The 27847-nt window shown below is 35.1% G+C and overlaps 1 protein-coding gene across 4 annotated transcripts in view; it reads right to left on the bottom strand.

Annotated features, from left to right (window-relative positions):
- Positions 1-27847, bottom strand: part of GSK3B (glycogen synthase kinase 3 beta) — a 212931-nt gene that overhangs the window by 124694 nt on the left and 60390 nt on the right. For all 4 annotated transcript variants that reach the window (XM_039248912.1, XM_039248913.1, XM_039248910.1 and 1 more), the window contains exon 2: positions 18964-19157. In XM_039248912.1, the coding sequence (XP_039104843.1) occupies positions 18964-19157 (194 nt within the window). The remainder of the gene's footprint in view (positions 1-18963; positions 19158-27847) is intronic.

Genomic DNA, 27847 nt, shown 5'->3' with positions numbered 1-27847 from the left:
CTCCTAGAAATAAATAAAAAACATTAAAAAAAAAAAAAAAAAGAAATGTCAACAGAAATTTCCAAAACTGAAATGCAGAGAAAAAATATAAAAAAGAATTGAATATCCAAGAACTGTGAGGCAATTACAAAAATTTGTAACATATGCATAATGAGAATACCACAAGGCAAAGAGAAAAAGGATCAGAAAAAAATGTTTGAAGCAACAATTGAGAATTTTTCAAAATTAATGTCAGATACCAAACCACACATGCAGGAAGCTCATAAAACATAGAAGAGGATAAATACCAAAAAATCTACAGCTAGGCATATCATATTCAAAATGCAAAAGATCAAAGACAAAGAAGAAATCTTGAAAGAAGCTGGGGCAAGGGACCTCACCATAGACAACCAAAGATAAAAACTGCACTGAACTTCTTTTCAAAAGTCATGCAAACAAGAAGACTGAACTAAAATATTTAAAATGTGGAAAGAAAAAAAAACAATCTAGAATTCTGCATCCAGTGAAATTATTCTTCAAATGTTGATAAATACAGACTTTCTCAGCAAACAAAAAATGACAGAATTTGTCAACAGGAGATTCACCACCTATGAAATGTTAAAACAAAAAAATTTATCAGAAAAAAGGAAAATGGCATAGGTAAGAAATCTGTAACAATGTAAAAAAAGAGCATTAGAGATAGAATAATTATTCTTAATTGAATTCTTAATTGATCTAGCAGCAACAGTCTGTTCAAAATAGTAGCATCAATAATATATCCACTGATTATAGCTCATGGACTAGTGAAACCAATAACAGTACATGGAATGAGAAAGAGAAATTGGGAATACTCTGTCATAAGGTAATTGCACTAACCCTTAGTATAGTCTACTTAAAAGTATACTTCAAAAAGTTGTAAATGTACACTGTGGACTCAATGGGAAAAATATTTGCAAATGACATATCAGATAAAGGGTTAGTATCCAAAATCTATAGTTATCAAACCCAACAACCAAAAAACAAATCATCCACTGAAGAAATGGGCAAAAGACATGAACAGACACTTTTCCAAAGAAGACATCCAGATGGCTAAAAGACACATGAAAACTGCTCAACATCACTCATCAGGGAAGTACAAATCAAAACCACAATGAGATAACACCTCACACCTGTCCGAATGACTAAAATTAACAATTCAGGCAACAACAGATGTTGGCAAGGTTGAGGAGAAAGAGGAACCCTTTGGCATGCTGGTGGGAACACAAACAGGTGCAGCCACTTTGGAAAACAGTATGGAGGTTCCTCAAAAAATTAAAACTAGAACTACCCTATAACCCAGCAATTGCACTACTAGGTATTTATCCAAAGGATACAGGAATGTTGATATGAAGGGGCACATGCACCCCAATGTTTACAGCAGCACTAACAACAGCGAAAGTATGGAAAGAGCCCAAATGTCCATCGACTGATTAATGGATAAAGTAGATGTGGTATAGATATACAATGGAATATCAGTCGGCAATCAAAAAGAATGAAATCTTGCCATTTGCAGCAACGTGAACTAGAGTTCATGTTGTATTTTACTTAGTGAAATAAGTTAGAGAAAGACATGTATCATATGACTTCACTCATATGTATAATTTAAGATACAAAACAGATGAACATAGGCAAAGAGAAGCAAAAATAAGATAAAAACAGAGAGGGAGAAGAACCAAACCATAGGAGACTCTTAAATACAGAGAACAATCTGAGGGTTGCTGGTGGGGTGTTGGGTTGCGGGGAGGGCTAAAGGAGCATGGAGCATTAGGGAGGATGCTTGTTGGGATGAGCACTGAGGGTTACATGTAAATGATAAATCACTAAATTCTATTCCTGAAATTTTAAAACAATGTTGGGGGTATATGTGTGAAAAAAAGAAGAACAAAAATTTGACATGTTTTTATAATGGGAACTTCTACTCTTGTATGCCTTAAATTTTCCATAAAAAAAGTTAAAAAAATATTCAAAAGTAAATGCTAAAAATCAAATAAATTTTGATTAATACATTTCTGAGAGAAGACAAAATGGAATCAAATTAAAGGTTCAGTTAAACACAGATAAAGCAGAAAAAGGAAGACAAAAGAAGAAACTAGGGCAGTGAATAGAAACAGTAACAAATATGGCAAAACTATGATCCAACTATATCAATAAACATCAATAGCCTAAATATGCAAACATGAAAGACAGAGACTGTCAGTGCATTTAAAAAATAAACATACAGGGGCGCCTGGGTGGCTTAGTCGGTTAAGCGTCCGACTTTCGCTTGGGTCATGATCTCGCGGTTCGTGGGTTCGGGCCCCGCGTCGGGCTCTGTGCTGACTGACAGCTCAGAGCCTGGAGCCAATTTCAGAGTCTGTGTCTCCCTCTCTCTCTGACCCTCCCCTGCTCACTCTGTCTCTCTCTCTCTCCTAGAAATAAATAAAAAATATAAAAAATAAATAAAATAAACATACAATGTCATGTCAATTATATCTCAAGTTTTAAAAATAAAACTAGATTAAAATACTTTTTAATGTTTTTTATTTATTTTTGAGAGTCAGAGACAGACAGCACGAGCAGGGGAGGGTCAGAGAGAGAGACAGAGAGAGAGATACAGAATCTGAAACAGGCTCTAGGCTCTGAGCTAGCTGTCAGCACAGAGCCTGACGTGGGGCTTGAACCCACGAACTGTGAGATCATGACCTGAGCCAAAGTTGGATGCTTAACCGACTGAGCCACCCAGGCACCCCAAAAAATTAATTTTAAAAAGACTCAACTGTATATAATCTATAAGAAACCCACCTTAAATTAAAGGATACAAATACATTAAAAATAAAGGGACAGACACAATGAAAAATCTACAGACCAATATTCCTAATGAATGCTGATACAAAAACTTTCAACAAAATACTAGCAAACCAAACTAAACAGCACAATGAAAGGACTGTATGTCATACCAAGTTTTATACCTACAATGAAAAGATTTATACTAGGAACTCAAGAATGGTTCTATATACAAAAATCAACCAGTGCAAACATACCACATTATCAACATGAAGGTCAAAAGCCAAATGACCATTTCAATTGATACAAAAAAACATTTAACAAAATTTAACACTCTTTCATCATAAGAATGCTCACCAAACTAGGAAGAGACGAAACTGCCTCAATATGTTATACATGATGAAAAGTCCACTGTTAACATATTCAATGGCAAAAAAAAAAAAAATTTAAAGTTTTCCCTCTAAAATCAGGAACAAGGTAAGGATGCCCATTTTGCTACTAATATTCAACATAGTACTTGAAATAGCCAGAGCAATTAGACCAAAAAAAAAAAAAAAAAAAAAAACGGTTTCCAAATTGGAAAAGAAGGAGGAAAATTATATCTGTTCACAGAGGAGATGATCATGTGTAGAAAACACTAAAGCATTTTTTTTAAAGGCTATTACAACTAAGAAATGACTTCTGCAAACTTTTAAGACTTCAATATTGGGTTTTATTTCTATACAACAACAATGAGCAATCAAAAAAGAAAGCAATCTCATTTACTACAGCATCAAAAGAATGAAATGTTTAAGAAAAACTTAACCAAGAAGGTAGATTTGTACACTGAAAACTGTAAGACACGACCAAAAGAAATCAAAGATAGAAATAAATGGAAAGACATTCCATACTTGTAGCTTAGAAGACTTAATAACATTAAAATGTCCATACTATCCAAAGCCATACAGAGATTCAATGCAATCCTTATCACAATGCCAAAGGCATTTTTTGCAGGAATAGAAAAACCAAATCCTAAAATTCCTGAAGAGACCCCAAATAACCAAAACAATCTTGGAAAAAAAAAAAAAGAACAAAGTTGGAAGTTGGAAGTCTAATACTTCTTAATTTGAAAACAAACTACAAACCAATGGTAATCAAGACGGTATGGAACTGGCATAAAGACAAATATGTAGACAACTGGAACAGAAAAGAAAAACCAGATATAAACCCTTATGTATGGCCAAATAATTTTCAACAATAGTGTCAAGACTACACAACAGGGAAGACAGTTTCTTAACCAGATGGGTGTTGGAAAAACTGGACCAAGTAGCATAAGAATGAAGATGAACCCTTTCCTTACAGTACACACAAAAATTAACTAAAGAGTCTGAAGACCTAGACATGAGACCTAAAACTATGAAAATCCTATAAGCAAATATAGAGGAAGAGCCTCAGAACACTGGAGTTGACAGTGCACTTGATCTTGGTGACTGTCTTATTTCACTTAGCATAATATCCTTAAGGTTCATTCCTTGTTGTGGCAAGTGATATGATTTCCTTCTTTTGGGGATATCAAAAAGCACAACCAACTACAGCAAAACTAGACAAACAGGACTAAATCAAACTTAAAAACTTCAGACTGTCAATGAGAACAATAAAAGCACAAACTCCTTAATACGTGGAAGTCAAACTCAAAAGAAACAGAAAATAGAATGGTGATTACAAGGTTCTGGGGGAGTGGGGAAAATGGAAAGTCTTCAGTTATAAAATGAAGAAATTCTGTGGACCTAATATACAACATGGTAAGGATAGTTAATAACACTATTGTATACTTGAAATTTGCTAAGAGAGTAGATCTTAAATGTTGTCACCACATGTACATGTGCAAAAACAGGTACCTATGTGAGATGAGGAATATGTTGATTAACCTGAGGTAATTATTTCACAATGCATACATAGATCATCATGCTGTACACTTTAAATATATGCAATTTTATTTGTGAATTAAACCTCAATAAAACTGGGGAAGGAAGAGTTCAGCAAAAAAACAAACCTAGAAAAAATAGTTATGATCATAAATTTAATGTTACATATTTTTATTACATTTTTTTAAGTAAAGGGATGGAAAATGTACACTGTACTAAGAGTAATCAGAGGAAAACTAGAGTAGTTACATTAATTTCAGGCAAAGCAGACTTCAGAGTAAGGATAATTTTTAGGGATAAAGAGGGGCATTACATAATGAAAAAGATGACAATTCTTGAAGACGACAGCAATTTTTAATGTGGATGCACCCAACAATAGACTATCAAAATATCTGAGGCAAAAATGAATAGAACACAAGGAGAAATAGACAAATCCACTATTATAGAGACTTAAACAACTCTGTATCAGTTATTGATAGATCCAGCAAGCAGAAAATCAATAAGGACATAGTTGAACTGAATGACACTATTGATCAACTGAATCTAATAAACATTTACAGAAAAAAATGTATCCAACAGCAGAATACATCTTCAACTTGATAAATGAACATCTACAAAACTCTACAGCTAACATACTCAATGGGAAGAAACTGGGTGTTTTCCTACCAAGATCAGGAACAGAGAAAAAAGACTTCTCACCACTCCCATTCAACACTGTACAGAACACAAGAAGACACCAAAAAAAAAAAAAAAAAAAGTTGGGTGAGGGATAAAAGGCATACACATTGGAAAAGAAGAAATGAAGTTATCTTTGTTTACAAATGACCTGATTGTCAATGTAAAAAATTCTCAAAAAATCAACAAGACCTCCTGAAACTATTAAGTGAGTATAGCAAGATTACAGGTCCAAGTTTAAGGTATAAAAGTCAAATGCCTTCTTATATACCAGTAATGAAAAATTGGAGTTTGGAATTAAAAACAATACAATTTATGTTAGCACCCTTCCCAAATGAAATACTTAGGTATAAATCCAATAAAATGTGTACAAAATTTACATGAGGATACCCATAAAACTCTGAAGAAAGAAATCAAATCTAAATAAACAGAAACATATTTCATGTACATGGATAGGAGGACTTAATACTGTCATGATGTCAGTTCTTCCTAACATGATCTATAGACTCAATGTAATACCAATCAAAACACCCAGCAAGTTATTCTGCGGACACCCAATAGTGAACAATATTGAAGAATAATCAAAAGACTGTCACTAAGTGACTTCAAGACTTACTATATGATGCTACAGTTTAAAAAAAAAAAAAAAGTGATAAATAGATCACTAGAAAAAACACACAGCCCAGAAAAGCCACCAAATACAAGTGAACTTTGACAAAGGGTCAAAGGCATTTCAATGAAGAAAGGATAGTTTTTCAACAAACAGTACTGGAATAACTGGAGAGCCACAAGCAAATAAATGAATGTAATCACAGATTTTATAGCTTTCATAAAAATTAACTTAAAATATATCATAGACCTAAGTGTAAAAGGCAAAACTACAAAAACCTAGAATACAATACAGTAGACAACCTAGGTGTCCTTGGGTTTGGCAGTGACTTATTTATTTATTTTATTTAAGAGAGAGTGAGTACAAGGGGGGAGAGGGAGAGAGGGAGGGAGGAAGAAAAAGAGAGAGAATGAATCTTAAGCAGGCTCCATGCTCAGTGCAGAGTTCAACATGAGGCTCAATTCCACAACCCTGGGATCAAGACCTCAGCTGAAATTAAGAGTTGGACACTCAACTGAGCCACCCAGATACCCCTGGCAGTGACTTTTCAGATGCAACACCAAAAGCATAATCAATGAAAGAATAAGTTGAGAATGTGGATTTTTATTAGAATTTAAAACTTCTAATGAAAAAACAAGTCACAGTCTGAGAGAAATCTCTGTAAAACACGTATCTGAGAAAGCACTGTTATCCTAAATATAAAAAGAACTCTTAAAACTCAATAAGAAAACATTAAAAATAGGCATTGACTTGAATAGACACTTCATCAAAGAAGATATATACAGATAGCAAATAAGCATATGAAAAGATGCTCATCATGTATCATTAGAGAATTGCAAATTAAAACATCAATTAGATACTAATGCTCTCCTATTAGGATGGCTAAAATTTAAACACTGACAACACCAAAGCCTCATGAGGATGTAGAGCAATAGAATCTCATTCCTGTTGGTGGAAATATTCTTCACGGTCACTTTGAAGGATATCTGGCAATTTATTGAGAAACTAAACAAACTCTTATCACATAATCTAGCAACTGTGGTACTTGGTAATTAACCAAATGAATTGAAAACTTATATCCACACAAAAACCTGCACATGAATGTTTACAGCAGCTTTATTGAGAACTGCTGAAACTTGGAAGCAACCAAGATGTCCTTCAATAGGTGAATGGATAACCAAACTACAGTACATGAATACAATGGCATATTTATTCAATGCTAAAAAGAAACAAGTATCATAACACAAAAAGCTTTGCAAGCACATTAAATGTCTATTGTTAAGTGAAAAAAGCCAACCTGAAAAGGTTATGTGCTATATGATTTCAACTACATAACATTCTAGAAAAGGCAAAACTATAGAAACAGTAAGAAAAAAAAAATCAATAGTTTCCAAGGATTGGGGAAAGAGGGAAGAAAGGGAGGAATGAGTAAGTGGAGCTCAGGGTATTTTTAGGGCAGTGAAACTATTCTGTATGACCCTATAAAACTGGACATAGGTCATTATATGTTTGTCAAAAATCACACACATAATACAAAGATTGAACCATAATGCAAACTAGTCTTTTTTTACTAATAATGTATCAATACTGGTTTGACTGTAACAAGTCTGCATTAATGCAAAATGTTAGTAACAGGGAAAACTGAGGAAGAGGGGTGTATGTATGAGAACACCTTACTTGCCACTGATTTTTCTACACAACTAAAACTGCTCAAAAAATAAAGTCTATTACACATGAAAAGATGCTCATCACTATTCACCAGGGAAATACAAATCAAAACTACAATAAGCTATCACTTCATACCTGTCGGAATGATTAAAATCAAAAACACAAGAAACAACAGGTGTTGGTGAAAATGTGAAGAAAGAGGAACCCTCTTGCATTGCTGGTTAAGAATGCAAACTGGTGCAGCCACTCTGGAAAACAGCATGAAGGGTCTTAAAAAAGTTAAAAAAAAAAAAAAAAAAAAAAAAAGAACTACTCTATGGTCCAGTAATAGCATTACTGGGTAGTTACCCCAAAAATATAAAACCATTAATTCAAAGGAATAAATAAACCCCTATGTTTATAAGCAGATTTATTTACAATAGCCAAATTTTGAAAGCAACCCAAGTGTCTATTTATAGATGAATGGATGATAAGAAGATGTGATATGTATATACAATGGATTATTATTCAGCCATAAAAAATGGAATCTTGCCATTTGTGATGACATGTATAGAGCTAGAGAGTATAATGCTAAGCAAAATCAGTCAGAGAAAGACAAATATGATAGGACTTCATTAATATGTGGAATTTAAGGGAAAAAATCTGCACTTAAAAGCAAGTGCAAAGAGAAGTTCAAGGGACACAAACCAAGAAACACAGTTTCAACTACAAAGAATGAACTGATAGTTACTAGATGGGAGGTCAATTGAGGGAAGGGTTAAATGGGTGATAGGGATTAAGGAGCGCACTTGTGATGAGCACTGGGTAATGTATGGAACTGTTGAATCACTATATTGTATACCTGAAACTAGTAAAACATTGTACATTAATTACACTGAAATTAAAATAAAATATAAATTCTATTAATTAAAAAATATTTTTGACTCTTTAAGTTTTATTTATTTATTTTGAGAGAGAAAGAGAGCAGGGGAGGGGCAGAGAAGAAGAGAGTGAATCCTAAGCTGGCTCTATGCTATCAATGCAGAGCCCAACATGGGGCTCGATCCCACAAACCATGATATCATGACCTGAGCTGAAATCAAGTCAGATGCTTAACCAACTGTGACACCCAGGCATCCCTAAAAAAAATGTTTTAATAAAAAAAAACCTAGTGGGCAAAGCATTTCAACAGACATTTCTCCAAAGAACACATAAAAATGATCAATAAACACATTTGAAAACATGCTCAACCTCATTAGGCACCAGAAAATGCAAATCAAAGAGACACCACTTCACTCTAAGATGGGTATAACAACAACAAAAAAAACCCATAAGTACTTGGCAATGATGGAGAGAAACTGCAATGCTCATACACTGCTCATGGGACTGTAAAATGGTATAGCTGCTTTGGAAACCTGGTTAGCACTTTCTCAAAATGTTAATCACAGTTACCATATGACTTCTAGGTTATGTACTCAAGTGAAACAATAAGAAGTCCCCATAAAAACTTGTATGCAAATGTTCAGAGCAGCATCATTAATAGCCAAAAAGGGGAAAGAACTCAAATATTTTATCAACTCATGAATGTATAAATAAAATGTGGCATATCCATCAATGGAATATTATTTATCCACAAAAAGGACTGAAGTACTGAGACATAGTATAACATGGATGAACCTCAGAAACATTATTCTAAGTGAAAGAAACCAAACACAAAAAGGTCATATAGGTTCGATTTATATGAAAAGTCCAGAATGAAGAAATCCAGAAACAGTAGGTTAATGGTTGCAAGGCCCTGGGGAAAGAGAAGAATGGGGAGTGACTCTTAGGAAGTAGAGTTTCTTTCTGAGGTGATGAAAATATTCTGGAATTAGTAGTGACATTTGAACAACTCTGTAACTACACTAAAAACAATGAACTGTATACTTTAAAAGGTAAAATATATGGTACAGGAACTGTATCTCAATAAAGCTGCCATAAAAAAAAAATCAAGCAACTAACCACCCACAAAAATTACAAGTACTTTAAGCAAAACCAGTCATAGGGCATATCTAACTCCTAATGCTAAAGACATCTTTGGAACTTACATATACAGGAATTTGAAAAGGTATAAACACTAATGAACAGTAAGACTTTTTAAAAAATGAGAAAACATAAGCAATCATGTTAATCATATTAAGTTCTGTTTTGTTTTCTTTTTATCTTCTGACCCCATTCTTTTTCTTGTACCCTCCACCCCCTAGCTCTGGCAATCACCAATCTATTCTCTATATTTATAAGCTTATTTTTGTTTTTTGGGTTTTCTTTTTTTACTTTTCTTTTTTTAGATTCTACTTATAAGAGAGATCAAATGGTATTTCTTTCTCTAACGTACTTCTTTAATTTAACATAATGCTTTTGGGGACCATTCATGTTGTCCCAAATGGCAAGACTTCATTCTTCTTTATGGTTGAGTATTTCATCATAGAGATACAGATATAGATCACAATTTCTTTATACGTTCATCCACTAATGGATATTTAGTTTGTTTCTATTTTTGGGGTAATGTAAATAAAGCTGCCATGAGCATGGGAGAGCATATATCTTTTCAAGTTAATGTTTTCCTTTTCTCTGGATAAATACTGATAAGTGGAATTGCTGGATCATGATAGTTCTTTTTTTTAATTTATACTCCCCCTCCCAAGAGAGCACAAGGGTTCCTTTTCTCCACATCATCACCAATACTTACTATCTGTTCTCTTTTTTATAATAGCCATTGTTACAGGTGTAAGGTGATAGCTCATTTAGTTTTGATTTGCACTTTCTGATGATTAATGATCTTTTCATGTACCTGTTAGCTATCTGTATGTCTTCTCTAGAAAAATGTCTATTCAGATTTTCAGTCCATTTTTTACTATGGGTTGGTTTTGTTTTGTTTTGTTTTTGCTATTAAAATGTGAGTCCTTCATATGTTTTGGATAGATTTGAAAATATTTTCTCCCATTCAGTAGGCTGCCTTTTCATTTTATTGATCATTTCCTTTGCTCTGCAGAAGCTTTTTATAGTATGATGATAGTCCTACTTACTTATTTTTGCTTTTGTTGCTTTTACTTTTGTTGGTGTCAGAATCAAAAAAAAAAAAATCATTGCCGGGACCTATACCAAGGAGCTTACTGTGTTTTCTTCTAGAAATTTTATGGTTTCTAGCCTTATACTGAGGTCTTTAATTCATTTTGAGTTGATTTTTGTGTCTGGGGTAAGACAGTGGTCCAGTTTCATTCTTTTGCCATGTTGCTGCCCAGTTTCCCTAATGCCATTTATTGAAGAGACTATCCTTTCTCCCACCATGTATTCTTGGCTCCTTGTCAAAGATTAATTAGCCACATACACATCAGTTTATTTCTGGGATCTCTATATTCTGTTCCATTGATCTATGTATCTTTTTTAATGCCAATACCATAATGTTTTGATTACTATAAATTGTAATAGAATTTGAAACCAGGGGTGAAGCCTCTCACTTTGTTCTTCTTTCTCAAGATTGCTTTGGCTGTTCAGGTTTTTCAAGGTTCCATACAAATTTTGGAATTATTTGTTCTATTTCTTTGAAAAATACCACTGAAATTTTTGCAGGGATTACACTAAATTTGTAGGTTATTTTGGGTAGTATGGACATTTAAGCAATATAGATTTCTTCCAATCCTTGAGCATAAAAAGAATATAATTCCATTTATTTGTGTCTTCTTCAATTTCTTTCATTACTGTCTTGCAATTTTCAATATAGAGTCTCTCACCTTGTGATTAATTTTATGCCTAGGATTTTGTTCCTTTTCTGCAACTGTAAATGAGGCTACTTTCTTTATTTCTCTTTCTGATAGTTCATTATTAGTGTATAGGAATGCAATTTATTTTTGTGTACTGATCTGTGTATTCTGCAACTTTACTGAATTTTTTCTAAAAGTTTTTTGATGGAATCTTTAGAATCTTCTATATGTAACATCATGTCATCTGCAAATAGTGATAGTTTTACTTCTTTCCAATTTAGAGGAGTTTTCTTTTTCTTGCCTAATCGTTCTGGCTGCCTTATTCTAAGTTTTATTTCCCATTTATTCAAGCCATTCAAACCACTGAAAGCCAGAAAAAAAATGACATTCAGGACTAAAAATATCACACCTCTATTTTGTCATCTCTCTGGACTAATAGATTCAATAAAGCTATACATAATTTTATTCTTTTCATTCTTTAAAATGTTTATTTTTGAGACAGAGCAAAAGAGTCCAAGTTGGGGAGGGGCAGAGAGAGACACAGAACTGAGAAGCAGGCTCCAGGCTCTGAGCTGTCCACTCTAATGCGGGGCTTGAACTCACGAACTGTGAGATCATGACCTGAGCTGAAGTTGGACATTAACCGACTAAACCACTCATATATATGCCCTTCTATATATAATTTTAAAAGTAAAATCAACAGAACCGTTCTACACCAATCTTTGTACAGTCTCTAAAAATTCAATTAAAAAATTTTACTAGTCACTACTTACACACTTGGGAAGGTAGCATACTTACACACTATCTTTATAAGGCTAGGTATGGTAATTATGAAAATGTGTCTCTTAGATCTCCCACTACAGGAAGCATCATTGATCAATGGCTCCAGCTGTTGAGCTCTCAAACCCATTCTCTTGTTCAGGCCATACCAAGCTACTAAGGCGCTGTTCCCAGAAACTGACTGAGCATAGCAGATTTATTTAATGAAGACCTTTACCCAGGAGACAATGGATTCCTCTGATAGTTCAACCTTGAGCTGAGACTTACCCCCATTGGTTTTGCTAGAATTTTCTTAGAGCTGCATAGCAGTGTAAGATTTTTCCTACCTGCTGTCCTTTCTGCTCTCCACAGAGGTTAAGAACTGATTTTAGCTTCCCTTGATAACAAGTTTCTATGACCCAAAAAACATAGCTCCATATGGCATTAAGTAAAGATTACGATGTCTTTTCAAGTTGCCTTGTCAGTTTTATCAGGAAATAGATTTTCCACAAATGACTTAAAATAGTTACATAAATACAATTAGGTGCCTCAAAATACGATTGGCAAATTTAATAGAAAGTAAAACAGGTAAAAATCCACTTGAATAGTCATTTGTAGTAATTCAAATACCTAAAAATAAAAACAGAACTTAGTTATAAGGAGTTTTAGAATTCAGAAAATGTAGGGCACCTGGGTGGCTCAGTCAATTAAGCATACAACTCCTAATCTTGGCTCAGTTCATGATCTCATGGTTTGAGTTCCTGAGTTGGAGCCCTGCACTGGGCTCTGCACTGACAGCATGGAGCCTGCTTCGGATTCTGTCTCTCCCTCTCTCTGCCCCTTCCCCACCTGCACTCTCTCTCCCTCTCTCAAAATAAATAAATAAACTTTAAAAATAAATAAAATTCAGAAAATATTCTCATAATACATTGTTCCACTTGATTCCTACAACATTGGAGGAGAAAGAAAGGAACACAATAATACTTATTGAGTTCTTTTCTGTGCCAAACAGTAGGCAGGGGCTTTGCTATGACAGTAGCATTCTCATTTCACAGATGATGAAACTGAGGCTCAAAAAGTCAATGAATATACTCTAGCTTACAAAACTACTAATAGTGAACCACAAGGTCTTCTTTCTTCTATGCTGTCTCCATAACATCATGCAGAGAATAATCATACCCTCAAGGATCAAACCAGACATTATCTCTCTTCACTCTTGAAAATGATACATATTAAAAGGGCTCTATTCACTTTCTCTTCATAATAGAACAACAGTGACACTTCACACCTCCACTCCCATATTCTAACCACAGAACAAGTGAAACCAAGCAGGAGACCTGAAACCTAGGACTTAGTTCAAAGGAGAACTGAAATTAATAGTTAATGAAGCTAAGATCATTAATTAATTAAAAATGCAACTAACCGATTTTCAAATTGGAAAAGCCGGCCTCAACAACTGTCAGTAGCTTTTGGGATTGATTTAGTCTTTTCCCTGCTCTAACATCAAAGGTCTCCTACATAAGGTACCTAAATGGACTTTACCTCTACAAAACCACAAGAGCATTTTCTATGACAAGCACTTCTAAACTGGCCAAGTAAAGTAATTTAATTTCTGCTTAAGTAATTTGCCACAGAATGATGGGTCAAGGGGTGCGGGGGTGAGGGGGGGGAAGCATTCTAACTACAGGTAAAACACTACTGAAATGAAGATTATTCCAGAAATTCCTAATAGAAAAGCTCAGTGTCTTAGATATAGTTTACATGATTACTGATGCAGGGATAATTACTCTTGGTTTTCTTTTTGTCTCTGACCATTTTCTCTCTCCTTGTTTTTTCACCAAAACAAACTGCCTCTTACTGATACTAGCAGGTTCAACAAATTGGGTTATTTGATTAGGGAAGGAGAAGACCCTACTTCAACCTTTTTCTGGAAATACCTATTTAACGTAATCCTAGGCAGCAGTTACGTAAATCACAGATGTGAAACTACAGAATTTTAAGTTGTCAGAGAAAGTCCTACAATAAATATATAATGATAATCAAGAGAAATGAACTGGTCAATAAATCAAACTTTATTATTTTTTTGGAAACAGTTAACATTTAGCAAGAAGAACAAAGAATACTTAAGTTCCATAAAAGAAAGGTGATATAGTAGAATGAAATAAACTTACCACTTTTTAGCATGTAAGAGAAAAAAGTAAGAAAAAAAACAAAACCATACAATAGCAATAAAAGCAATAAATACTTAGGAATAAACTTAAAAAGAAACGTCAAAAGCCTACATAAATAAAACTCCTGAAAGACACAAAAGTAAACTTGAACAAATAGAAAGATATCTCTTATTCCTGGATAATTCAACATTACAAAACGGTTAGTTCTCCCTGAGTTAAGGAGTTAATGAAATTTCAATTAAAAGTATCAACAAGCTCTCTTTTTTTTAATGTTTTATTTATTTCTGAGAGAGAGAGAGAGACAGCGTGAGCAGGGGAGGGTCAGAAAGAGAGGGAGGTACAGAATCCGAAACAGGCTCCAGGCTCTGAGCTAGCCGTCAGCACAGAGCCCGACACAGGGCTCGAACCCACAAACTGTAAGATCATGACCTGAGCCAAAGTCGGATGCTTAATCAACTGAGCCACTGAGGTGCCCCTCAACAAGCTTTCTTAAATGGAATTACCTAAATTGATGTCAAAGTTAATATGGAAAAATAAACACTAAGAAAAGCTAGAAAAAAGCAAAGCAAAGCAAAGCTAAGCTAAGCTACAAGAGTGGATTAGCTCAACCAGGAATTAAAACACTATAAAGCTCTACTATTAAAATGGTGTGGTACTGACACGGGAACATGCAAATGACCTAGTTGAATGGAATAGAAACTCCAGAAATAGACCAAGTACATGTGGAAAATTTATATATAATAATCATAGCATCTCAAACCACTGGAGCAAAGACAGACCTTTTAATAAACTGTACTGACCAACTAACTGGTTAATGATTTAGAAAGGATAAAATTATGGGGCACCGACTGGTGGCTTAGTTTGGGTCCGACTTTGGCTTGGGTCTAACAGCTTGTGGGTTTGAGGCCCACGTTGGGCTCTGTGACTAGAGCCTGCTTTGGATTCTGTGTCTCCCTCTCTCTCTGCCTCTCTCTCTCAAAATAAATAAACATAATTAAAAAACAGTTTTTAAAAAAAGGCTAAAATTGATATCAATAACTCCTCCCATACAGAGGCATAAACACCATAAACTTCAAATGGATCAGGGAATTTAAATGTGAAAAGTGAAATCTTGTAACTACCAGAAGAAAATATGGTTGAATTTCTATTTAACCTGAGGAAAAGGCTTTCTAAGGAAAAGGCTTTTTAATCATAAATTAAAATCCAGAAATGACAAAAGAAAAGAACAATAAATTCGACTGAATGGGGTAGTGGGAGACTTTCATATGGTAGAAAAACAGAATATACAAAGTAAAACTACTAAACAGATCACAGATAAAGAATAAATCCATAAAAAGAACTCTTTGGAGTTGAGAGTTAAAGACCAAAACCCATTTAAAAAATGGGCAAAAAAGAAAAAAGAAAAAAAGGACAATTCACACACATAAAAACAAAATGGACCTCGAACAGATGAAAAGATGTTAAACTACATTCATAATAATAAGATTACAAATTAAAACTACAATGAGCTACCATTTCTCACCTATCAGATTGGCAAAAATGGAAAAACTTAGGCAAGGCATGTTGTCCACGCACGGGGGAAACAGGCACCCAAATGACCAAAGAAAATGCAACTGATTCAACCAATATGGAGGAGAATTTAAGAATATCAAACAAAACTATATCAGTGTTTATGCTTTGACTCAGCAGTCTACCTCTCTAAATTTACTCTGAAGATACACATCTAATTGAAAAAAAATACATATGAGAAGTTTTTTCTAGCAGCACTCTTGAAGATGACTAAATACAGAAAAGAAATTAAATCTCCATACATACAGGAATGGTTGAATCAACTCTGGCATGCTATGCAGCTGTATGAGAAAAATCTCTGAACTGATAAACAATGATTTCTAAGAACTACATTAAGAGAAAAGGCAAAGGGCAAGAGTCTCCTTAATATATTACCTTTTATGTGAAAAAGAAGCCAAGAAAATTACACTTAATTGCTTGCTCACTTGTGTAAAAGAAACCCAGAAAAAAGGAACCAAAACATAATGAGACTGACTATCTACAGGAAGTGGGTAGAAACAAAATACAGGAAATAGAGAAGAAATGGCACTTGTATATTTCTGATCCTTGGAACCATGGTTAGTGTGTTTCACAGACAGAAAATATAAATAATTTTTTAAAAAGTCAAAAAGAACAAGGGTAAAGTTCTAAGCAGGATACATTCAGAAACAAATGAACCAAACTATTTCAAATGAATAAATGAACCACTCTAAAGGGAAAAATTTTAATTTAAAAAAAGCAAGAAAAAGAAGAACTAATACAAATACTTTCTAAACAGAATACATGGTTCTGATGCAGTGATGATAAAATGTTTAATAAAGCATTCTGGAGTCAGAATGCTTGGTTCAAATACTTGCCCAATTTCCCATTTGCTAACTGTGTGACCCTGGACAAGTTAATTTATAATCTCTGCGCTTAAGTTTTCTTGGCCAAATAACAACAGTACCAATCTCACCGTACTAATGATAAGGTTCAAAAAAAAACTACGTAAAAATCTTAGGAGATGACTGGGCATATAACAAGAATTTGTTAAGTACTTGCTATCGTCAATATTAATCCAAAAAACAAAACAAAAACCTACTGATTGTGTGGGTTTCCAGGAGATACATATAATAAAAATGGAGTCCCTGTCATGAAAAAATTTGGAATATCCTAGTTTATGGACAGTAAGTGTTCAAGGAATTTAAAACAAGATCCATATGGCGGGCTGGAATCATCTGAGAAATTTCATAAAAGAGGACAGGACTTAGATTAGCAAGAGAATGAGAATGACAGGAAGCTAAATAAAAACAAAAAGGCCATAAAAACCAATATGCATTTTAAGGACAGTAGCATAAAAGGTTTAGAAAGCTGAGTATTTGGAGATAAGACTAAAGAAGTCCCTGAACACACTACTGAATTGGGCAGGCTTTATTTCCTAGACTGTGAGGAACCATAGACAAATTATATGTAGGAGAAATAATATGATCAACCCGAACTGTGGGATTATTCTAGTGGTGGTATGCAGATCAGAGGTAGAGTCTTACTAGTAGGTAAGCCAAATAATGGAAAGGGCCTGACTAAAATACTAGTGATAGAAAAAGGAAAGATGACACAAATCAAGGCAGTGAGGAAAAGAAAAAAATCAATAAAGAGAACTGGATATGAGATATGAGAGAACAGAAAAATTGAATGACAAGGTGAATCATTAGAAGAAAAAGGCAAAAAGGAATGGGAACCAATAGAAAAGAGTTCCACTGGGTCTTAAAAGATCAGGATTAAGTAAGAAGCCCTTTCAACGTGAGCTACCAGATATCAATATCCAGTAGGCATTTGGCAACATGGGACTAGTACTTAGGAGAGAAAGTGAATACTGAAGACAAAAGGTATAACAATTTTTTTCCTACAAAATCTCTTTAGAATGTTTGAGACACTCTAGAACAAAAAAGATAGTAGACTCTGTTGTTTCAGAGCAGTGATCATCTCTTATTTATTTTTATAGCTCTTCATGTATGGCATACTTGCTAGTACAGGCGAGACTCTCAGTAAGATGGTGCAGAGCTGGGAGAAGTAGAGAACAGAGCTGTATGGCTCGTTAATGGCAGGGCACACATTAGAGCCCAGATCTTTTGACTTTCTACAATATACCATAACATAGACATACCTCTCAACATTCATGCATAGGATTGCCTAAAGAGCTGGTATAAGAAATGAAAATAGGGGCACCTGGGTGGCTCAGTCAGTTAAGCATCTGACTTCGGCTGAGGTCATGATCTCACGATTTGTGGGTTAGAGCCCTACATCGGGCTCTGTGCTGGCAGCTAGCTCAGAGTCTGGAGCCGGTTTCAGATTCTGTGTCTCCCTCTCTCTCTGACCCTCCCCTGCTCGTGATGTCTCTCTCTCAGAAATAAATAAGATATTGAACAAATTTTTTTAAAAAAATGAAAATAAAACTGTTTTTAAGGGTAGACTGAAGAAAGACATAAGAAAACAACAAAGAAAAGTCCGTTATTGGGGAAAAAACTATAGTGTTGCATCACAGATTCAAAGGAAATTTTAGGAAAGGAAGCATAGTCAATAGTTCAAATGATCAAAAACTACAGGTAGTGTTTCTCTGGTCTCCTACACCAATGAGACCCTAGGCAAGGAGAGGTCACTTTTTTAAAGTATAAATTAATAACTTTATTTTTTTATTAAAAAAATTTTTAATGTTTTATTTATTTCTGAGAGAGAGAAACAGCATGAACAGGGGAGGGTCAGAGAGACAGGGAGAGACAGAATCTGAAACAGGCTCCAGGCTAGCTGTTAGCACAGAGCCCGACGCAGGGCTTGAACCCACGAAATGTGAGATCATGACCTGAGCTGAAGTTGGACGCTCAACCGACTGAGCCACCCAGGCACCCCTAAATTAAGAATTTTAATCTGCCTTTCACAGCATTTTAAAATCATATATCACTTACAGCACTGGTTCAAAAATAATATTGCAATCTTTAGGAAATTTTATCTCTACAAAATACACAAGAGAAAATACAGTCTCTACAATAAATCTGCACTGTAAATGAAATCTGAAGCAAAATGAAATGATTAGAAAAAGTACTCATTCACATCAAGTGGCTGCAACAAAATACATTAAATACCAAAGGACTTACCTTAAATCTCTTGTCCTGCAATACTTTCTTAATGGCAACCAGTTCTCCTGAATCACAAAGTTTGGCTTGATATACCACACCAAATGACCCATTTCCAATCACTTTAGTGTCTGTATAGCTGACTTCTTGTGGCCTATCTGGACCCTGCCCTGGAGTTGCCACCACCGTGGTCACCTTGCTGCCATCCTTGTCTCCTAAAAGAAAGAAGAGACCAAAAAATGAGAACTGTAAAGAATTAAACAGAGAAAATTGCTGAAGTACACAAAGTAAACTATGTGTTTTACTACAAAGTAATTTTAAATGTTCATCTTAGTGTATCATACATAATTACTTCAACTCTTTGTTTCAACTTACAAGTAATTTTTTAACCACCATTTATTCAGTCATTCTGTAGACTAGGCATCATGCTTAGTTTACATATGGGACTTTATTAAATGAAAACAACCACCCCATGAAGTATATATAATACTGTTTCCATACAAAACTAATGGAAATAATGTTAAATTTGCTGAAGGTCAAAAGTCACATGGTGGACCTACAAGGGTTTGAACCCTCATCTATTCTACTCTAAAGGCCCTAGTTCTTTTCTCAAGGTTTCCTTATTTTACTTGAAAATAAGTAAAACTGAAAACATCTCAATACATTGGAGATAAGATTAAATGGTCTATTCAGACCATTCTGCAGTTAGGGGGAAGACTGAGTTTTTGCTTCTCTGCATCTTTTTTTTTTTTTTTTTTTTTTTTAGAAAATCAAATACCTCTCAGAGAAAGGTCAGACAGGTAAAAGGAACATGGGAAGTATTAATTTGGAGTAAGAAGAGAAAAACCAAAACCATTCTGAACTGAGCCTCATTCATAAGTAGCTCAACTGGTTCTGTGGTCTCTGCCTACTCAATAGCTCTTGCCTTACCTTCGGTGCCTTCCCTCCTCTCCCAGTAACAATCCAAAGACTTCAATTCAAGCTCAAGAGCCACCTCCTATTTGCCCAGGCAGAGTTCTCAATCATCTTGGTCTCTGAATTCTTAAACTATTCTGAACCATACTATGCTACCTAGAAGAGGTGGCTTTAAATTGTTCTAAAGAGCTTTAAATTGTTCTTTTAGTGATTTCACAATACACAGAGATTCTACTGAGTACAATTACTGGAAAGTAGCAAGTATGATTTAAGCTTCTCTCTTCCCTGACAAATCTAAAGCCAAATCTCAGTACATGCAAGTCCTTAGGCTTACTGAATAAACTGCACTTTTTCCATTTGTTTTCCCTTCTACTCTTCCATTATATCTAAATTTTTTAAATGTTTATTTAGTTTAGAGAGAGAGACACACGGAGTGTCAACAAGGGAGGGTCAGAGAGAGAGAGGGAGACACAGAATCCGAAGCAGGCTCCAGGCTCTGAGCTGTCAGCACAGACCGCAACGCGGGGCTCAAACCCACGAATCGTGAGATCATGACCTGAGCCGAAGTTGGCCGCTTAACCGACAGAGCCACCCAGGTACCCCCCATTATATCAATTTTATTTCTGTAATGCTAACTGAATTCATACTCACCTAATAAAAGAAAAAATAATGTAGTTTTTAAATCTAGATACCAAGCCACGATTACAAAGTATTCACTTGAACCTCACACATAAAAGAAATTAAAAATATATTAATCTCATTTTCCTTTTTTTAATGTTTTTTAAAATTTATTTCTGAGAGAGAGAGAGAGAAAGAGAGAGAGAGAGCATGAGCAGAGGAGGGTCACAGAGAGAGGGAGACACAGAATCTGAAGCAGGCTCCAGGCTCTGAGCTAGCTGTCATCAGCACAGAGCCCGAAGCAGGGCTCGAATCCACAAACTGTGAGATCATGACCTGAGCCAAAGTCAAATGCTTAACCGACTGAGCCACCCAGGGGCCCCAAATCTCATTTTCCAATGGCTTGAGTGTTTTTCCCTAAAATAAAATTACCAGGTAAATGAATACCCAAATGTAAGTGGTATATTTAACCAACATGTATAGCCATTTTAGTTCACAAAGGTACTAATAGAGACAAACCAATAAGCTTTATCTGTGACTGATTAATGCTCCTGATTATAAGGCAGCCTTCATGACAGACACAAAAGCAATGAAGGATTCCTACATAAGATAGGAAGGTAAATTACAGGCAGTCTACATTATACATTATATCATGGCTAGCTACCTTAAATACGTATGGTTTTTGTTCTAAGGTATAATGCCCAACAGATATGACAGCCCAAATCCAACACCACTTGTGGAAACAGAACTCAAATCTTGTCAACACCAACATTTTTATTCACACAGTATTATATGTACTTTAAATGCATGCAAATCCCAGCACAAGTCAATATATATATACCAGTTCTCAATGCTTTCAAATGATCCCTTCACGTTTCACTTCCCAGTAAAATAAATCTCAAATATATTTGTGAAACCTAGTTTAATCGAATCTCAATTCTAAAATAATCATGCTCAATTCCCCCAAATATTCCATATCACTTTCATTTCTGAGCATGTTAATGTTAACTCCAAGTTTTCAGGCTGACTATAAACCTTACTGTAAGTTATTTTCTTCTTCATTTGTAAAATAAACCTATCTTTACTTGTATTGTAACATTCCTCTAAAGACAGAATCACAGTCTTCTGAACTTAAACTCAAAACGAAGAGATCTAGAAGGTTAAATTCAGAAAGATTAAAATTCAAGGTACTGAATACATTTTCTTACAATCCAACTGCCCAAAGAAAATAAAAATCTGAACTGATTTCAAACAGTCCAATCAACTCTTCCCTAGATCATCCAAGTCAAAACTATATCACCAATCGGGGTGCTTGGATGGCTCAGTCGGCTAAGTGTCTGACTTCGGCTCAGGTCATGATCTCGCAGTTTGTGAGTTCAAGCCCCACGTCAGGCTCTGTGCTGGAGCCTGCTTCAGATTCTGTGTTGCGCTGTCTCTGCCCCTCCCCTGCTCATGCTCTGTCTCTCTGTCTCTCACAAATAATAAATGTTAAAACAAGCAAAAAAACGTATCACCAAAACGTATGTATTTCAAAGACTATGAATGATTTCACTGAACAAGTTGCTTGCAAAATCTCAGAGGTCTAATCCACAAAACAAAGCATCATTATTTTTAAAATAAATTAACAGATTTTAAGAATGGTTGTTGTACTTCACAACTTTAATTGGTAACAAAAGCTGTCTGAGGCATAAACAAAAATTATGCTTTCCTGCTGTGTAACCATATTTCAATAAAGGAAACAGTAGTCACAGCTTTGTACCTGCTTCTAGTAGAGAACCTGAATAGAAGTATGTGTAATGACTTTCCCTATTTGCCTCTTCAGACTGCACTTCTCAAGAAACCTTAGCATTTCCGAAAAATGGTTTCAGGGTATCAAGAATCAGCTATGAAAAATATCCATCAGAACCCTGGGATTTTTCTTTAAGCTTTATTTATTTTAGAGAGAGGGAGAGGGCCAGCATGAGCGGGGCAGGGGCAGAGAGAGAGGGAAACCTAGAATCCAAAGTAGATTCCAGGCTCTGAGCTGTCAGCATAGAGCCCAAAGTGGGGCTCAAACTCACAAACTATGAGTTCATGACCTGAACTGAAGTCAGATGCCCAACCTACTTAGCCACCCAGGCACCACAGAACCCTGGGATTTAAAATCTCTTCAAATCAACTACTAAGCCTGGCGAATGTCTAACATCTGATTGTGCTTTTTCTCATATGCAAATTAAAATGCATAAATGAAGTAATTCTGGAAAAATATTAAAGCAAGGTAGAAAGATAAATAGTACTACAGGTGCTATCACAGGAAGAGACTCTTAAGGCCTCTTAGTTTTAAATTGTAATTGGATATGAACGAGGATCAACCCTTTCTCCCTCTTGTACATCTAGTTAAAAAAAAAAAAAAACTACTTACTATCTCAGCAGAAATTAAAGATTTACTCTATTCTCTTTCGAGCAGTTACAGAAAATGCTGAGAATTCTTACAGGCTACATTCTCTACTAATACGAAATCTCTATGCTAGGAATGATGGTTCTCAGACTTTCTACCTCAAGCATTCTGGAATTTTTAAAATATTCTGAAATCAGCAAGCTCTTCAGACTGCTTCATCAGAGATCTGAAATAGCAGAGCTTAAAGAATGGCAAGATAATACTGGGGATGACTTGGCATGATCATTAGGAGCACATGGGACAGTCAGCAGCTAATGTGCCAAGGAAAAGCATGTCACCATTTGGCATTGTAATTTGCCGACTCAGCAATAAAACAGCTGTATAAAATTTCATTGTATATCCATTCATTGTTTCATCTACTCTAATACTTACAATAAATGTAGGGATATATTATAATAATGTTTACATACAAATGAGGAAAGTAAAACTAAGAGATTAACTTGTCCAACATCATAAAGCATTAAGTACCAAGAACTCTTCACTTGTCTTATACTGCCTCTGCTATATTTTACAACCTTCCTACTACAGCTTAAAGACTCTATATACTATTGTCCCCCAAGAAGCAGATGTTTCTGAAAATATAAAAAGATCAGCTCCAAAGTAATAAAAGTAAAGGAATAGATTGATAATCTGTTACAGACTTCAGCTTCAATCATTCAATTATTAATAGCTAAAGAGCTATTTCCAAAAATACTTTGGTAATCTTAGATTTCAAAACTTATCCCAAAGCAAAAGCACACGCAAAACAAAAACATAAAATAATCAATTCTGTGATATTCAAACAATTTAACATTTGCTACCAGAAATTGTATAATCTTGGATCTCAGCAACAGGGCATTGTAAAGCACTGCTACCAAAAGGCCAAAATCCTAATGGAAAGCTGGAAATCAATAAATGTGTCTCGTTTAAAAAAAAAAAAAAGTCACCACTCTGCCCAATACTAAATTTCTCAGAATTCATGCCATAGTGAGTCTCATACCAATTACAGCTAAACTAGTCTCCATAAAATGCAGTACAACAGAACAATGGGAACAGATCAGCTCCAAGAGGCTCTGTCTCCTGCCAGAGGACTCCTGGGATCCTCTATTAAAATTAAAATTCAAGGGGCGCCTGGGTGGCTTAGTCGGTTAAGCGTCCGACTTTCGCTTAGGTCATGATCTTGCGGTTCGTGGGTTCGAGCCCCGCGTCGGGCTCTGTGCTGACTGCCAGCTCAGAGCCTGGAGCCTGTTTCAGTCTGTGACTCCCTCTCTCTCTCACCCTCCCCTGCTCACGCTGTCTCTCTCTCTCTCCTAGAAATAAATAAAAAATAAAACCTTTAAAAAAAAAATAAAAAAAATAAAATTAAATTAAAATTCAAGAGATAGAAATTTCCTATTAGAATTAGAAAATAGAATTAAATCCCCTACACTTTACCACAATAAATAAATCTTAAATATATAAACCACCAAAGACTCCTTATAAAGCAATGAAAAGATGATGCAACAGAATAACCACTTTCTATTGAAGGCTGTTAAATATAGAAAAGGATTTTTTTTTTAAAGCCTTAGGCATATCCTAAAATAATATGTGTGATCTAGTATCCAACTCTCAAACACAGATCTGTACCTCGTAAGCAACACCCTGTGGTTACATTTTTCAAGCATGCAAGTGTGGAGTGGGCATCCCTAAACCAAAAGGCTACTTCAAGCATGTTTCAATATTCAGGAGGACACTGACATTCTAATTTTATATGAATGATAAATCTCATTCATACTTTAGCCATCTGAGTTGATGTTTCTTAAGATTTAATTTTTTTAATATGTGTTTCTTTTGAGAGGGGGCTGTGGGGGAGGGGCAGAGAGAGAGACAGAGGGAAACACAGAATCTGAAGCAGGCTCCAGGCTTCGACTTGGGGCTCAAACCCACAATCCATGAGCTCATGACCCAAGCTGAAGTTGGACGATTAACCAACTGAGCCACCCAGGTGCCCCATGATGCTTCTTAAGATTTAGAGCTGAGGAAAAGCAACAACTACAACACTTGCTAACTGGGAGGCTTATAGAGATGTTAATAAGCCATACTATGAATACAAACTGAAAAAAGTCAATAATAACTAACAATCTTCCTTAACTCAAGAATAACTTCTCTCTACAGAAATAACAAAGTTAAAAAGTCTGTAACAAAAACCCAGAGAAACCAGGATATGGCTTGTGACTACAAGGAAGGTATGAAGTATCTTAAGAAGTTGTTTTGTTTTGCCTAACAATAGTACTAGTAGGGTAAACACATTGCCTATTGCTTCTCTATCCCAAAGAGAATTAACAGCTATTTTTACAAATGTTAAACAACACAGCAAACACTCTATTGAAAAATATTATATAAATTACTCAAAAGAATCAAAACGAACATCATTTTCAGGCATTCTTAAGACTGTCTGAATTGGAAACAATGACTACTGTCAAACTTTCAAGTTTTGATATCAAAGTTCAAATACTCTTTGTCTTAAGTAACTGGCTAAGGAACATCTATTAAGGTAAGATGTTCACTGCAAAATAAACAAGACAGTTTAAAACCAAAAAAACAACATAAAAATAAGTAAAGAGAAATCAAAAGTAAGGAACTGAGATCCACAGATAGAGGTGGACAAATTCAAAAATAAACTTATTCTGGTCATGAAATAGAGACTTGACTCTGACCTGGAAGCCCTAGCCAAAGTGCATCTGCTCACAAACCCTGAGCCAAGACTACGAAGAAAGAAAGGAACACCAATCAAGCACTTCAATCCGCAAGGTCAACCCCAATGGCCAAGAGTATGATATAAATTTAAAGGCAATTTCTATGAAACCTTGACATGATAATCTTCCTGGCAGAGACCATTTCCCTTAGACATCATTCATCTCCACGTGATTCTATCCAGAGGATTGGGAAAAATAAAACAAAAGAATTGCTATAATTTCCCTTGGGGGTAGAAAGAGTAAACAAAAGAGGCAGGGAAAACAAAATGGACAGATGTCACACATGGGCTGCCACTGGGACATGTTTCCCTATATATCACCTCTAGAAATAGAAAGGAAAACAGGGTGACAGAGGATAAAGATGAAACAGAAAAGACTCCAAAGTCCCTGGCAACATATTAATACCACATTTTTAATCATAGGAATATACCATGCTAAAGGAATTAACAAACATTAATTCTGAAAAACCATAAAACTCCTCTTAAGAAAAAAAACTGGTCACGTTTTTTGCTAGAGACATATTGGATTATATGGACTCTGGAGTCACATCAAAGTCTGAAACACATATTCTACCACTTAATATCTATAAAACGGAGATATGAAGCTGCTACTTCATAGGTCTGCTGTGATGATTAAATAACATAAGTTTTTTTAAAGTGCATGCCCCACAGAGGGTGCTCAATAAATTAGTTTCTCTGACCTTTGAATTATTGGCAGTGGAAATAGAAAAAAAAATTATTTTGCCCTGCTATGCTCTTTTAACACGTGGTATATGCTCTACTACAGTGCTTATCACAATGTTCTATAATTATTAAGAGTCTGGGCCCCTCACTTGACTAAGGAGCTCTTAGGAAAGCCAGACATTATCTAATCATACACATTTCCCTAGTGCTTATTAACACAGGGTTCAGCACAAGACAGGTGCTCAGCAAAGATCTGCTGTTGAATTTATGTAGAATTACACAGCACAACTGTCAGGATTTGGGAACTGACTACTTCATGCTAACCACTAAGCAGTGCTTTTGCTTCTTCTTATCCTTCCATTGGTCAGATACAACTCCCTAGGTATAAATGGCCTTACCAGTAGTAAAAGAGAATGAAGGGCTTACTGCAAATATGGTGATAACATGCAGCCAAAACAAATGATCCAATCTGCCACATGTGTATGTATTTACAGGTAGGAGAATTGGTCTGTTTCATAACTTTTTTCCAAATAATTCTGGTTTCTTTGACGCATCAATATGCAGCAATGGATAAGAACTGGGCAGGGGACACCTGTGAGGTCTGAAGTTCAATTTATATCAGTTTATATGTAAGCATATTCTTTGAGTACCATTTTACAGTTTGTAAGAACCACTCAGAAGACAGAAAAATTAACCGGGAGAGTTTATGAAAAATGAATTTTACCCCTAAAGAGACTCAGTAGGATCTGCAATGCAGCTCAGGAAACCGCATTTTTAATAAGTACTCCTTCTAACTCTTAATGCAGTTCCACGGACCATACTTTGAGAAAGAACTATAATCCCATTTTAGCCCTACAACCACCTTGTGACACACTCATCATAATCATTTAACAAGTGGAAGAAACTAAGGTAATTGAAAAGGTTTCATAATTTACCCAAGGTAACTCCCTTGGTTGTACCCATAGGATTCAGAACGAAAACCTGTACCCTACTATGTTACTTTGCTTTAAGTCCGTGCCATAAAAACAACACAAGAGGAGAGGTCCCCAAATTAACTTTTTACTTTCAGCAAAACTGAAAATTTCAAATACTTCAGAAAAGGTTCTGATGCATGTATCTATCTCAAAAGTATGTATCTCAAAAGTTTTAACTCAAAATATCCATAGTCCTTTTGAACTTTATTTTAATTGACTCAAAATATTTCTCTTCTCTCAAAAACCAAATTTTACTTTAAACCAAACCAACCAAAAACCAGAATGAATTCTGCTAATTTTCAACAGCCTGAACTTAAATACTATTTTACTTTTGAACCATGACCTGGAATGAAGCATATTTTTCCTTTGACTCCAGTGAATCGGAATAAAATTAAACCAAACCCCAAATGAATAAATATTTCACTTGGTCTTACACCCTCACTTGAAATATCAAGATGCATTTTAGAAACAGGTTTATTTTCCATGAAAGTCTAAAAGGCTTGCAGCATGTGTATTAAGAGCTTCAGCTTTTAGGAATTTACATTAGAATCTTTAAGTTTTAAA

This window comes from Hyaena hyaena, unplaced genomic scaffold (genome assembly GCF_003009895.1).
Source record: "Hyaena hyaena isolate Hyena2069 unplaced genomic scaffold, ASM300989v1 scaffold_321, whole genome shotgun sequence".
NCBI lineage: Eukaryota > Metazoa > Chordata > Mammalia > Carnivora > Hyaenidae > Hyaena > Hyaena hyaena.
Note: the sequence above shows the minus strand (reverse complement) of the source record. Positions and strands in the feature narration are given on the sequence as shown.